This window comes from Neolamprologus multifasciatus, chromosome 14 (assembly GCF_963576455.1).
Source record: "Neolamprologus multifasciatus chromosome 14, fNeoMul1.2, whole genome shotgun sequence".
Classification (NCBI taxonomy): domain Eukaryota; kingdom Metazoa; phylum Chordata; class Actinopteri; order Cichliformes; family Cichlidae; genus Neolamprologus; species Neolamprologus multifasciatus.
In genome coordinates this window covers 5,708,789-5,722,020 of record NC_140452.1, presented here as the reverse complement: position 1 = coordinate 5,722,020, position 13,232 = coordinate 5,708,789, and the positions used below count along the sequence as shown (strand labels likewise).

At 39.7% G+C, this 13,232-nt stretch overlaps 1 protein-coding gene across 2 annotated transcripts in view; it reads right to left on the bottom strand.

Moving 5' to 3' along the window:
• Positions 1–13,232, bottom strand: part of clptm1 (CLPTM1 regulator of GABA type A receptor forward trafficking) — a 36,520-nt gene that overhangs the window by 9,627 nt on the left and 13,661 nt on the right. For both annotated transcript variants that reach the window (XM_085184871.1, XM_085184872.1), the window contains exons 13-15: positions 12,521–12,688; positions 1,618–8,871; positions 526–937 (exon numbers count right to left, since the gene is read on the bottom strand). In XM_085184871.1, coding sequence (XP_085040997.1) covers positions 8,693–8,871; positions 12,521–12,688 — 347 coding nt within the window. In that variant the 3' untranslated portion in view covers positions 526–937; positions 1,618–8,692. The remainder of the gene's footprint in view (positions 1–525; positions 938–1,617; positions 8,872–12,520; positions 12,689–13,232) is intronic.

Below are 13,232 nucleotides of genomic sequence, written 5' to 3'. Positions count from 1 at the left end.
ACATTTTGTTTAACCTAGCTACAGCAGCCTCCAGTTTCTCTTTTTTATCTGGAGCCGCCAGTCTCACTCGCCTAACCCTGTGCCTGTTTAGCGCGGGATGTCCCCCTAGTGACCAATCTAAAAAACTACAACAGAAATGACAATCCACCCTCTGATTAATGAAATAAGTTAGTATCGGTTCATGGTATCGGTTAACTTTTACGAGTATGAGTACACACACATTTTACAGTATCGGCCCCGATACCCGATACCTGTATCGGTATCGGTGCATCCCTAATTTGTGGTGAATGAAATATGGTTTCAACCACGTTTAAGCACCACATCTAAAATCCAAGCACTTTTCAAACCTTGAAAAGACAATATTTAAATTTAAGCCTTTTTAAATGATTTCAAGCACCCATACAAACCCTGCATATGAAAAAGCCAGATATCCAGAAAGATGGCCAAATGAAACCAAATGTCTAAGATCACAAGAAAACTACATCAGTATAGTTGTCAAGTAGTCACAATATGAAAAGTCCTCACCTTAGCCCCCTTTTTACAGAGCAGCATGACTTGTCCCAAGTGTCCTGCAGCAGCTGAGAAGCAGAGGGGGCTCATGCTGCTTTCCGAAACAACATCCACGCTGGCGCCGAACTCGAGCAGCAGTGAGACAATTTCCTGGTGACCGAGGTGACACTGGACGCAAAGCACTGGTGCGTTGTTCAGGACTTCTGTGCGGTAATTCACATTTGCCCCTCCCAGCATCAGGAGACGTCTTACCTGATCATACAAGCAAAAAAAAAAAAATGCAGAAAGCATTCACGTTTGAATGTTTATTTCAAGGTCTTTGCAAAGAAGTGAATTTTTTTATCGCATGTACTTAAAGGTGAAAGAAATCTGAATTAAAAATAAATGTTATTCCCTTAAGAAGAGATGACTGTTTAACTATTTTACTCTTTATTCAATTCAATTTTATTTATATAGCGCCAAATCACAACAAAAGTCGCCTCAAGGCGCTTCATAGATACAGAGAAAAACCCAACAATCATATGACCCCCTATGAGCAGCACTTTGGCGACAGTGGGAAGGAAAAACTCCCTTTTAACAGGAAGAAACCTCCGGCAGAACCAGGCTCAGGGAGGGGTGGGGCCATCTGCTGCGACCGGTTGGGGTGAGAGAAGGAAGACAGGATAAAGACATGCTGTGGAAGAGAGACAGAGGTTAATAACAGATATGATTCAATACAGAGAGGTCTGTTAATACATAGTGAGCGAGAAAGGTGACTGGAAAGGAAAAACTCAATGCATCATGGGAATCCCCCGGCAGCCTACATCTATTGCAGCATAACTAAGGGAGGATTCAGGGTCACCTGGTCCAGCCCTAACTATATGCTTTAGCAAAAAGGAAAGTTTGAAGCCTAATCTTAAAAGTAGAGATAGTGTCTGTCTCCCGAATCCAAACTGGAAGCTGGTTCCACAGAAGAGGGGCCTGAAAACTGAAGGCTCTCCCTCCCATTCTACTTTTAAATACTCTAGGAACAACAAGTAGGCCTGCAGAGCGAGAGCGAAGTGCTCTAATAGGGTGATATGGTACTACAAGGTCATTAAGATAAGATGGGGCCTGATTATTTAAGACCTTTATTGGCGAAATTATACACTTAAAAATGTGAATTACCACCCATGTTTGACCCATCTCCATTTAAAAGATGTTCTATTTTTAGGTACAAAAAAATGTCTATCCAAGCTCACAAACAATTTGATAATATTAAACACCTTCTGTGCCTGGCAGGAATCCCACTCACTTTTGAAAATAAATATCTCTTTTCTTCGAAGGACACCCTTATGGGGCAACCCTGATCTCTCTCATCATATTGCTGACCCAATATTGCGGGGATGGAAGGACAGAAATATTCGAACTGTTGCCGACTTATACAATAATGATACATTTATTGACTTTCAACAACTAAAGGAAAAATTCAAACTCCCAGGACAAATTTCTTCAAATTCCTACAAATAAGAAGAAATCCAAAGGGTTATTCCCCGAGATACCTAAAGAAACTCCTCTTGAAACGCATCTTTGCACCAAACCATGGAAGTCAATAAAAGGAATAGCATCTTCTATATATACTATTATCAATGAAAAGTTACCTGACCATAACAAAGCGTCTATAAAAAGAAAATGGGAGACAGACCTGGGCTATGTCTATGAAGAGGTAGAATGGCACCATTTATTGGAACCATTCCAATAAATGGTTAATGGTTAATTTCTACAAATCACAGGCAAATGCAATTTAATATATTTCATAGGATATATTACACCCCTTATAGGTTACATAAAATTGATAATAATTATTCCCCCAAATGTTTGAGATGTAAGGTGACAGATGGTGATCTCCTGCACATGCTGTGGAATTGCCCAGTGATAGAAGAGTTCTGGAGACGGGCCATTGAAATAATCTCAAGGGTAATGGGGATCCAAATTGAACTGGACCCAAAACTATGGATTCTAGGTGACACAGGTTCTATTAATGTGAATTATCATAAGAAATATTTTATTTTACTTGCGAGTACTGCAGTGAAAAAATGTATTCTGTTACATTGGAAATCTGAAAATTCTCCAACACTGAGACACTGGATTAATGAGCTAGCGTCCTACTGCACACCTGAGAAGATATCGCATAGTGTAAAAGGGAAATATGGAACCTTTGAAAAAATTTGGGGCCCCTTCCTGTCAGTACTACCGTCTTTGGACCTAACAGATCATAGAGATGACGCAAATCCCCCTGGATCTGCCTTGAGTTGATCCCCGGTTAGGCCCTCCTGACTCGAACTCCTGAATGCTGCAGTTTTATCGTGTGGGATGTTGATTCCTGCGCATGAGAGTTTCTATAGATAGGTGTAAATATGGGCTGTCTGGATACATGAATGTGATGAGGTTGAGAGCCATACAGGGGTAAAGGGGTGGGGGGATGGTGGGAGGGGTTCACATGATGTGTTTTCTGTTTTGCTCACTTTTTTTTGTTTGTTTGTTTGTTTTTTTGAGTTCTTTGGTTTTTGTTTGTTTGTGTGTTTGTTTTAAATTTCTGTAATTATCAATATTATTATTATGCCTGTATTTTCTGTGTTTGGTTTTCAGATGTTTGAGGTTATCCTTGAAAGGCATAGATACAAGAGTGTACACTTGGGAGTGCTTCTGTGGTCACAATGGCCTGCCATGCTGTGGTTATTTGATGATACTTGCTCTGTCCCATAGTTGTGAGTTTTCTGTTTGTTTGTGGTTTTTTTGTTTTGTTTTTTTTGCTTTGTGTGTCTGTTTGTTTTTGTTCGTTTTCCAATTTAAAAATGAAAATAAAGCTTAGAAAAAAATATATATATATACATATATTAATTTTATAGCATTTTGTAAATGTAAACAAGGGGTGGCCATTTTTGGCCACGAACAAGCTGAGAGGGAGTTTTTATGTTTTTGCTCTCCCTGCACAAAAATAACAATGCATTATAATCAGTGTTGATGTGAATCAATTACATGCCCCAGACTCTACTATTGATAATACAAGAAATTCCAGTAACACTGCAATTATATAAAATTGTGAGATTTGAGGTTGTCTTCCAACTGGTGCAGTGGACAAACAAACTGGTGTTTAAAGGGTTAAAAAGATAAAAAGTAATAACTATTTTACATTTATGAAAAGAACTGAAGTTAGTTAAAAGCTTTATGCAGAGAAAATGGCAAAAAACATAAAAATAATAAAAATTACAGACCCAATCTGTTGGTGGGCATTTTTGGCCATGAACAAGCTGAAAGGGTAGTGATTTTAAACAAACCCAGAGAGTTAAAATATGTTTAGGGACTGAAGTCACAAAATGAAGTGTTTCAGGTGTAATTTTGTCTCACTCTTCTTGCAAACAAGTCTTAAGGTGGGCAACAGCACAGGGTCTTTGTTGTCACATTTTACGCTTCAAAATGCGTCACACATTCTCTATTGGAGACCGGTCAGGACTGCAGCCAGTCAAGCACCCGTACCCTCGTCCTCCACAGCCAGGACTTTGTAATGTGTGCAGAATGTGGTTTTGCATTGTCTTGTTGAAATATGCATGGGCGTCTCTGGAAAACACGTCTTCTTGAAGGCAGCATATTGTGCTCCATAATCTCAATGTACTTTTCAGCATTAATGGTGCCATCACAGAAGTGCAAGTTACTTTTGCCAAGGGCACTGACACAACCCCATACCATGACAGACCCTGACTTTTGGGACCACACAGCATACATTTCTCCCCAAGAATACTTATTCATCTGACCACAGTACGTTTCCACTGTGCGATGGTCCATCCCAGATGCCTTCCAGAACCTAGACAGCACTTCTGGACACTGTTAACATAGGGCTTCCTTCTGGCACAGTACAGTTTTAACTGAATTTGTGGATGTAACTACGTATTGTGGTACTTGACAAAGGTTTGCCAAGGTAGTCCTGAGCTCATGTGGTAATATCACTTATAGACGAATGACGATTTTTGATGCAGTGCCGCCTGAGGGATCGGAGATCACGGTTGTTCAGCTTAGGCTTGCACCCTTGTCCTTTACGCACTGAAATTCCTCCTGGTTCCTTGAATCTGGGCGATCGTGGCTCAAGAGTTGGGAGTTCGCCTTGTAATCGGAAGGTTGCCGGTTTGAGCCCCGGCTTGGACAGTCTCAGTCGTTGTGTCCTTGGGCAAGACACTTCACCCGTTGCCTACTGGTGGTGGTCAGAGGGCCCGGTGGCGCCAGTGTCCGGCAGCGTCGCCTCTGTCAGTGCGCCCCAGGGTGGCTGTGGCTACAATGTAGCTTGCCATCACCAGTGTGTGAATGGGTGGATGACTGGATGTGTAAAGTGCTTTGGGGTCCTTAGGGACTAGTAAAGCACTATATAAATACAGGCCATTTACCAATCTTATAATTATGTTATGCACTGTTGAAGGTGAAATATTCAAACCTCTTCCTATCTGTCTTTGAGGAACATTGTTTTTACACATTTCAATTATTTTCTAACGTATTTGTTGGCAAACTGGAGATCCTCAGCCGATCTTTGCTCTTAAAGTACTTGAGTACTTGACATTTTTTGGATGCTGCTTTTGTACCAAATCACAATTACAATCACCTGTTAACATCATCTGTTTCAAATCATATCATTATTTAACCAATTTACCTGATTACTAGCTCTAAAGTGCTACTTTCCCAACCTTTTTTGGAGTATGCTGCAGGTCTGAATGACAGGAAAGGATGTATATTCACAAATGAAATGTAGTTGACCAGACAAAACATGAATTATTTTGTTTTTATATGGTTTGCAATGAAATACAAGTCAAAGTAAATTTAAAAATCACTCATCTCTTTTTTATTTGAATCAGAATCTGAGCGGTTACCACCTAACATGAACAGTTTCCTCTGTTTTGTTTTTGTCACTGGTGGATGAATCTGTGGCACGTTGTTTGAGCACTGCACCAAAAAAAACCCCCAAGCCTCCTGCCCTGTAGTCAACCCTTAGTTTAAGTGAAAGTCAATCTAGAGCAGTGGTTACCTGCAGGTAAATATACTTATCTTTGGGGACCTGTCGTGTCGCCTCAGGAAGATGTCAGCGTTTCTACGCACAAGATTCAACAGGTTTACAAAAGACAACCACCCACCAGAGGTGCCGTTGACCATGTCTATCATGGCTCGCGTCGAGTCTTAAACCACCTTAAGGATGTTAAACTTCACCGTCCTGTCCTTGAATCCTTCCTTGAGACCTCGGCAAACCAGATGACTGGATTTTTTCCCCCCTTCTCGGTCCAGACCTTCGTCCCGAACTCTGAAACAGCTCCTTAAACCACCAGTTAGACTGCACGGCGGCTCAGAGTGTCTGTCTGATCCCGGGGAGAAGTGTCAAACCGTCCCGAAGCCATGTGTGCAGTGTTGCCAACTCCTCAGTAAGGAAAATCGCTATTGGCTGTCCTAAAAGTCGCTAGAAGTCGCTAAATGACGTCATCACCTAATTTGCATAATTGGTCATGCTAACGTAATTGTAACCTACGCTGCTGGAGAGAGAAATAACATCGTGGACGAGACATAAAGTGAGCAAAAAACGTCCTAAATGCATTTAGAATTTATTTAGAACTACAAATTAAATTTATTTTAGCAATTATTGTTTTTTGTAATGTCTTTCACGTCTTTTTTAGCGACTTTTTTTTAGAAAAAAAAGTTGCTAGGGGGTCTCAAAACTCGCTAAATATAGCGACAAAGTCGCTACGTTGGCAACACTGCATGTGTGGAACTAAGTGTGCTCCGCTTTTGTGTTTCTGCAGCAGGCTTCGCGCTGATTGGCTGCTGGACGCGTCGCAATCCCCCTCCGCGCGGAAGGTCCTCACAGACGGGAACCCGCCTTGGGACAGCACGAACCGAGCTTTTTTTAAATCAAACCCTCGGCGCTTTATTGATTTGCATAATGCATAATAGTGAGGCCAGAAAAGGCACTTTTTCCTTACAAACCTTAATTTAGATCAGAAACTCTATAATTAGGCCTAATCTCTAATTATATGTTTAACATTTTAAGGTTTCCTCCTTTTGAATCATATTTTCTACTTCCAATCAAAAGTCTTGAGCCAGATCTCATTTCTATATGTTCTGCTTTCAAAAAGCCGGACTATCTTACACGTTGTGTTTAGCAACAGTCCTTTAGGTTTCCTGAACATCTTTCAAAGTTTTTCTTTGACATTGGCTGCTTTTTAATTCATTTCCAACCCACTCTTTGACCTTTACCTGACCACGGACCTAACTCTAGTAAACATAAACTAACTCAAGGATGAACCAGTGCTGTGTCTATACATAACAGCTTAGAGAAGAACCAGTTTCAAATTGTGTCTTTGTGCACGTTGTTACTAGCAGCATGTCACAAAAACACAATTAGTTTCTTTTCTTTAGCCAAATCTACAAAAAAAAATGCTAAAGATAAAAGTAGAAACAGTAAACAGTGTTTTGCACATAGAAAGTGAGACTCAGAGCTATCAACTGAAAACATGGTATATCTCAACATGGTGCGGAGAGTCCTTAAAAATCTGAGGAAACAAAAATGTGTGAAGAAATGAAGGGCAGCTAAAGACTTTGCACAGTACTCCACATACAGTGGCTTGCAAAAGTATTCGGTATTATTTATTTGTAAAAAATGTTTGGTATCATGTATGATTTTTGTTCCACTTCTCACGTGTACATCACTTTGTGTTGGTCTTTCATGTGGAATTCCAATAAAATTGATTCATGTTTGTGGCTGTAATGTGACAAAATGTGGAAAAGTTCAAGGAGGCCGAATACTTTTGCAAGCCACTGTATTTTGTTGGCTTGTTTGTGCTCAACTCCAATCTACGACCTTGAGTTGTGGATGTTATGATGGCTGTTCTTGGACAGCACAGACACAAACAGTTACTGGCTGAAAATTGGACCTCAACTTGTAACACAAAGATGAAAGAGTTCAGTAGTGTAGATGCAGTGTTTGCACAATTTGTATTTTCTGAAACATCAATAGAAATTAATGTGCAAAATGAAGTGTCATGCAAAAATGTTGTCCTAAAACCCAAAACAAATATTTAAAAGGTGTAAAAAAATAAATTAATTAAAAAAAACTTTGCATAGACATTTTAAATCACACTTAGTTTTACTATAAACATGAATCCTTGAAAATATATGTACCAACATGGAACCCCTCATCCTTTCAGGATTTACAGCACTCAAAAAGAAAAAAAGAAAAAAGAGACACTGTAACTCTTCCAGCACAAGCCTGACTCTGCTCGACTCTGCTGTGTCCGTCAAAAGTGATTTTGGAGCGTGAAGATGAAACCATCCAAAAAGTCAGATGACCAGCTGAGGAAGGGGGAAGGGGAGGGGTAATAAAAATGAGACTTGCAAATTACCTATTGCTAAACAGTTTGACATCGGTAATATTAACATGAGGCTGTACAGTTTGAGGAAAATACAAAAGAACGCATCAGTGACTGAAAAACAAAAATTAAGTCATTGACAATATTAATATATTTATATTAATACCAACAAGGCTGTTATTTTTTTTTATGTTCAAGTTTAGAACATTAACCATTTGTTTAAAATTCAGGGTAGTAGTCATTATCTCGTGGGTAACGTCCTGCATGGTCATCCAGTCGCCACCTCGCTTCTTCACCAACCTCCATTGCGGCTCAGGATCTTTCCAGTTTCTACTCACCCGTCTCCGGCCAAGCCGAATCAGAGTGCTCACATGGAATGAAAAGGAATCTACACAAAGAACAAAAGCTGCACCTGGCCTCTTTTTCCTCTGTATAAAAATAATAAAAGTAGCATAACTGCGACCTGTTCCCCTCCCAACATCTACTTCCAGACACTGTTACCCTCTGAAGTGAAAATCAAAAAATCAAAAAAATCATACAGAATACAGTACATCACGTTTTGTTTTACTTCACTTGAACTGCAAAACGGAGGGCAGGGGTGGGTGGGGAGCAGAAATAAGAATTTACCAAGTCTACACTGAATATGACTCTCTGTGCACCCACAAAGAAACCAGAGGGAACAGCTGAACTGTATTTTTTTTTCTTTTTTTCTTTTGGTAGCGGCATCCATGATAGCTAAACAACAACTCCACTCCATGCCCACTTTCCACAAGTCCTCTTCACTCCAGCAGTGAGAGCCAGGGAGGAAGATGAGGGTGGGATCTCGCTTAATCATTCTTCTTCTCCCCTTCTGGTTTGTCTGTGATTGCAGCGGAGGCGGCATCTGGCGCAGGGGCTGCTGTGTTGTTCTGGGCGTGGTCTACTCCGCTGGTACCGAACTCGTTGACCCTGTTGGGATCGACTCGATAGATCCAGCGCTGGTAAAGGTAGATGAAGAACACCACATCTGCAGGAGAGGACACAGTTTGGTCCAGTGAGAAACCAGCCCCAATCAGACTTTTTTTTAGGGCTAAATAAATAAAACTGAATTGAGACCAATATGTTACTTAACCCTTTAAAACCGGTCGGAGCGGGCACGCTCTGTTTTGCGTAACTATTTTTAAATCCCGGTAGCTCTGCAACCACGTGAGCTAGCGCAATAATTTTTTTTGCATATGAAACCGGAGGAGTTGTACTTACATCTTATGCCATCAGCTTGTCCTCGGTCACAGTTTCCTTCCACATACAGCTTTGCAAAAACTGCATAAAAAGCACTTGCAGCAACAAAAACATAATATTCCAGAAACACGCTTTGCCGATCTGATCAGCTGTTCATAACACTTCCTACATTGGATTAGACGTCAGCGCGAACTATCGCATGTCCGCCATGACCTGCCCGAAACCGGAAGTGACGTCATTTTCGCGGAAATGTAGTTTTTTACCATCCGGGCCTCAATGAGCCTATACTGGTGTTTTTAAAAGTTATCTTTGACTTTATGACTTTCTGTGTCGTTTCTGGGATGCTTAGGACTCATATTGCACTGCTGGAAATAGTTTATTTTGATGCATATGCTGCTTTTTTTTGCAAATTTGCATTATAATATTTATTTTCGTTTTTCCTGCAGTGTATAAATAAACTTTTTTGTATTTATTTTTGAGGGATAAGCCTCTTAAATTTCTCTAACTAGAAATATATGTTAAAAAAACAAAAACGATTTTCAATTTTTTTGTAGTTTATTGCACCTTTTTGCAATTTATGTAATCAATATGCACTTAATTCCTACATATTATTAAAATCTAGGCTGTAATGGTTGTATTGATGTATAGCAACTTGAAATGCTCCCAAAAATGGCTCCACAGCATGTAAACATATAATATAAGCTCTGGCGGACTTGGTTCTATGGTAGGTCTTAAAGGGTTAAGAAGCGTCAAAAACAAGTGAAGCACTGACATCATCTCCCAAAGCTGAAAACTATGACGGCAAAAACTGCACTGCAAGCAGAGAGATGAGAACGTTTTCACGTACAGTAGAGGTCCAGTCAGACCGTCTCTTCTAAAGAAACAAATATGCTCACAATGCAGTGCAAACTCATCTGTCTTTGTTTTAAATACAAGATTTGCTTGTCACCTGATTTGGTTACTACATGCTTGTAAAGCGACAGTTGCACAACATCCTGCCCATGTATACAGACCAGTATTACCACAGCCTGTTGTTTTAAAGTGAGAAATCTTAAGTACAAGCGTCCCTTGTGGCCGATTACTGCTTAGTTTTCTATTCTTCTCACAAGCGAGAACGTTTAGTTTCATTTTGTTGTAATTGATATAGAGATAACTAAGCCTTCTTGCATACAGAATTCCCCTTGTTGGAAAGTCCAAATGCAACGTTCAATAGGTACATACAGTATATAGCACAGTTATGCAGTGGGCTTAGTATAAACCACACCTGTCCTCCTAGTTTAAGTGAATTTACAAATTCACCAACACTCAGTGTAGAATATACTTGACACATCTTTCCACTCCATCCGTTTTCTTCCTCTTATCCTTATCAGGGTTGTGTGGGAGCTGCAGCCTATCCCAGAGGCAGGGTACACCCTGGACAGATGTCCAGTCTGTCACAGGGCTAACACACTTAAACAGACAACCAGTCACTCTCACATACACACCCAGGGACATTTAGAATCACAAATTAACCTAACCCCACTAATTTTCACTTTCCAATTATTTCACAAATCAAATGACAAAATGTTTAAGAGCTGGCTGCACGAGCTGATGATTGACATCTTTGTTGTTTCAAAGAGATGTGACAGGTCTCCATCATCTGCTTAGCAGCAACATCAGTGTCCTCAGTGCAGTGAATAGCAACCAAATCATTACTCCCAGTTTGGTTGTTACTGACTTGACTTCTTGCTGATGTGATTGCTGCTCTAAACCACTTTTTCATGTCCAACTTAGCGAGTTAGCACAGACAGCAAACGAAAATTCACCTTAGTGTCGCCCACCTAACATCTAATTGACTGGCTGGCCACAGTGTAGGTGGTAGCTGTTTAATTTGTGAAGCAGGGGAATTTATTTAAAGGCTTCCTAACTGCAAAGTGTGTAAGTTTGAGTTTGCACAGCAGGGCTCAGTGTTTCATTACCAAACTGTATGAACTAACATGAACTGTGCAGCAGGAGAAGAACTACAATTTAGGCTTTTCTTGTGTCAAAGAAACATTTCATGAGAGGCGGCACGGTGACCTTTGTGGATGATGATTAATGATCACACCAAGTTCAAAACTGAGATCTAGTGAATTAACACTAGGTGGCGTTAGAGGATTATGAAAACCAACAGCTGTCACAGATCCAAGAATGACAGTTAAAAAAACATTTAAAAAAAGAAACAATCCTCCAGTATGAGACAGTGATTCTACATTTTCTCTTTGATCAATATGCTCCAGATAAAAGAGAAATCAGGACGGCATTTTGTTTAAACACAAAACCACCCACGTCAACTGGAAACCGTTCTAGAGAATGAGGCAAATCTTAAACCACCTCCAACAAAACACTCATCTTAATGCTACAAAGTCAAAGCTGCACTGGCTGAGGAAGCAAAATGATGATGTTTTAGGTGATTAGCTTTCTTTGATCCTGGTATAGTTCTTAACAAAAAAAAAAAATCAACATATTAACCCTTTAAGACCTACCATAGAACCAAGTCCACCAGAGCTTATATTATAGTTTTACATGCTGTGGAGCCATTTTTGGGAGCATTTCAAGTTGCTATACATCAATACAACCATTATAGCCCAAATTTTAATAATATGTATGCATTAAGTGCATAGTAATTACATAAATTGCAAAAAAGTGCAATAAACTACAAAAAAATTGAAAATCGTTTTTGCTTTTTTAACATATATTTCTAGTTAGAGAAATTTAAGAGGCTTATCCCTCAAAACTGTAAATACAAAAAAGTTGCACAAAATAGTTTCCCACCACAGGAAATTTATTTTGAGTGTCTTCATAGTTTTATTTTTGAAATACACCAATTTTTATATACTGCAGGAAAAACGAAAATAAATATTATACTGCAAATTTGCAAAAAAGCAGCATATGCATCAAAATAAACTATTTCCAGCAGCGCAATATGAGTCCTAAGCATCCCAGAAACGACACAGAAAGTCATAAAGTCAAACATAACTTTTAAAAACACCAGTATAGGCTCATTGAGGCCCGGACGATAAAAAAAACTACATTTCCGCGAAAATGACGTCACTTCCGGTTTCGGGCAGGTCATGGCGGACATGCGATAGTTTGCGCTGACGTCTAATCCAATGTAGGAAGTGTTACAAACAGCTGATCGGATCGGCAAACCGTGTTTCTGGAATATTATGTTTTTGTTGCTGCAAGTGCTTTTTATGCAGTTTTTGCAAAGCTATATGTGGAAGGAAACTGTGACCGAGGACAAGCTGATGGCATAAGATGTAAGTACAACTCCTCCGGTTTCATATGCAAAAGAAATTATTGCGCTAGCTCACGTGATTGCAGAGCTACCGGGATTTAAAAATAGTTACGCAAAATAGAGCGTGCCCGCTCCGACCGGTTTTAAAGGGTTAATGAATATCTGAAAGAAAACTCACCATCTCTGAGGCATCCTATCCTGTACATCATTGGCATCTTGATTACGAAGGCAAAAAGGTCATCAATAAAGGTATTGAGAGCCTTGTAGGTGAGCATCCTCCATGGGAGGTGAGCTACAGACTTCATTTTATAGTTGATGAAAAGCTGTGGCGTCATTGTAATAAAACCTTTAAAAAAAAGACAGAAAAAGGAGGTTAGATTACACTAAGAATTCCTATATCACAGGCAGTAATTTAACCAGCAGGAACCATCACGAGTGAGCGTGCCAGGTGAAGTTTATTAATACACAGCACATTAGCTAAGGCTACTGGGAATTGAATGCGTAACCATGATGCAAGTATGAAAACATTAGCTGCGAGTCCGGCAGCTCAGAGGCGAGGCAATCGAGAGAGACCAAAATAAACCAGCCTCCTCTCTGGGCTTTAAAATAGATTAACATAAAAAACTGAAAAAACCTGCTGGATGACAGAGTAAAAATCAACCCCACAGAAAGAAGAGGAAACGTAAACAGTTCCAGGAAGAGCACACAATTCATCTAACACTTTAATGCCAGGGATCTCTAAAACGTTTATGCTAAAAACTCAGGAAACTGTTTTGGTTTTTATGAACTTTATCTCAAAACTTTGTCTCTGTAGCTCTGAATTTTCTGTTCATTTCATCCTTTTAAGATAACCTTTAAAATATTATATCTAAAAACCAAACTTTCAAGGA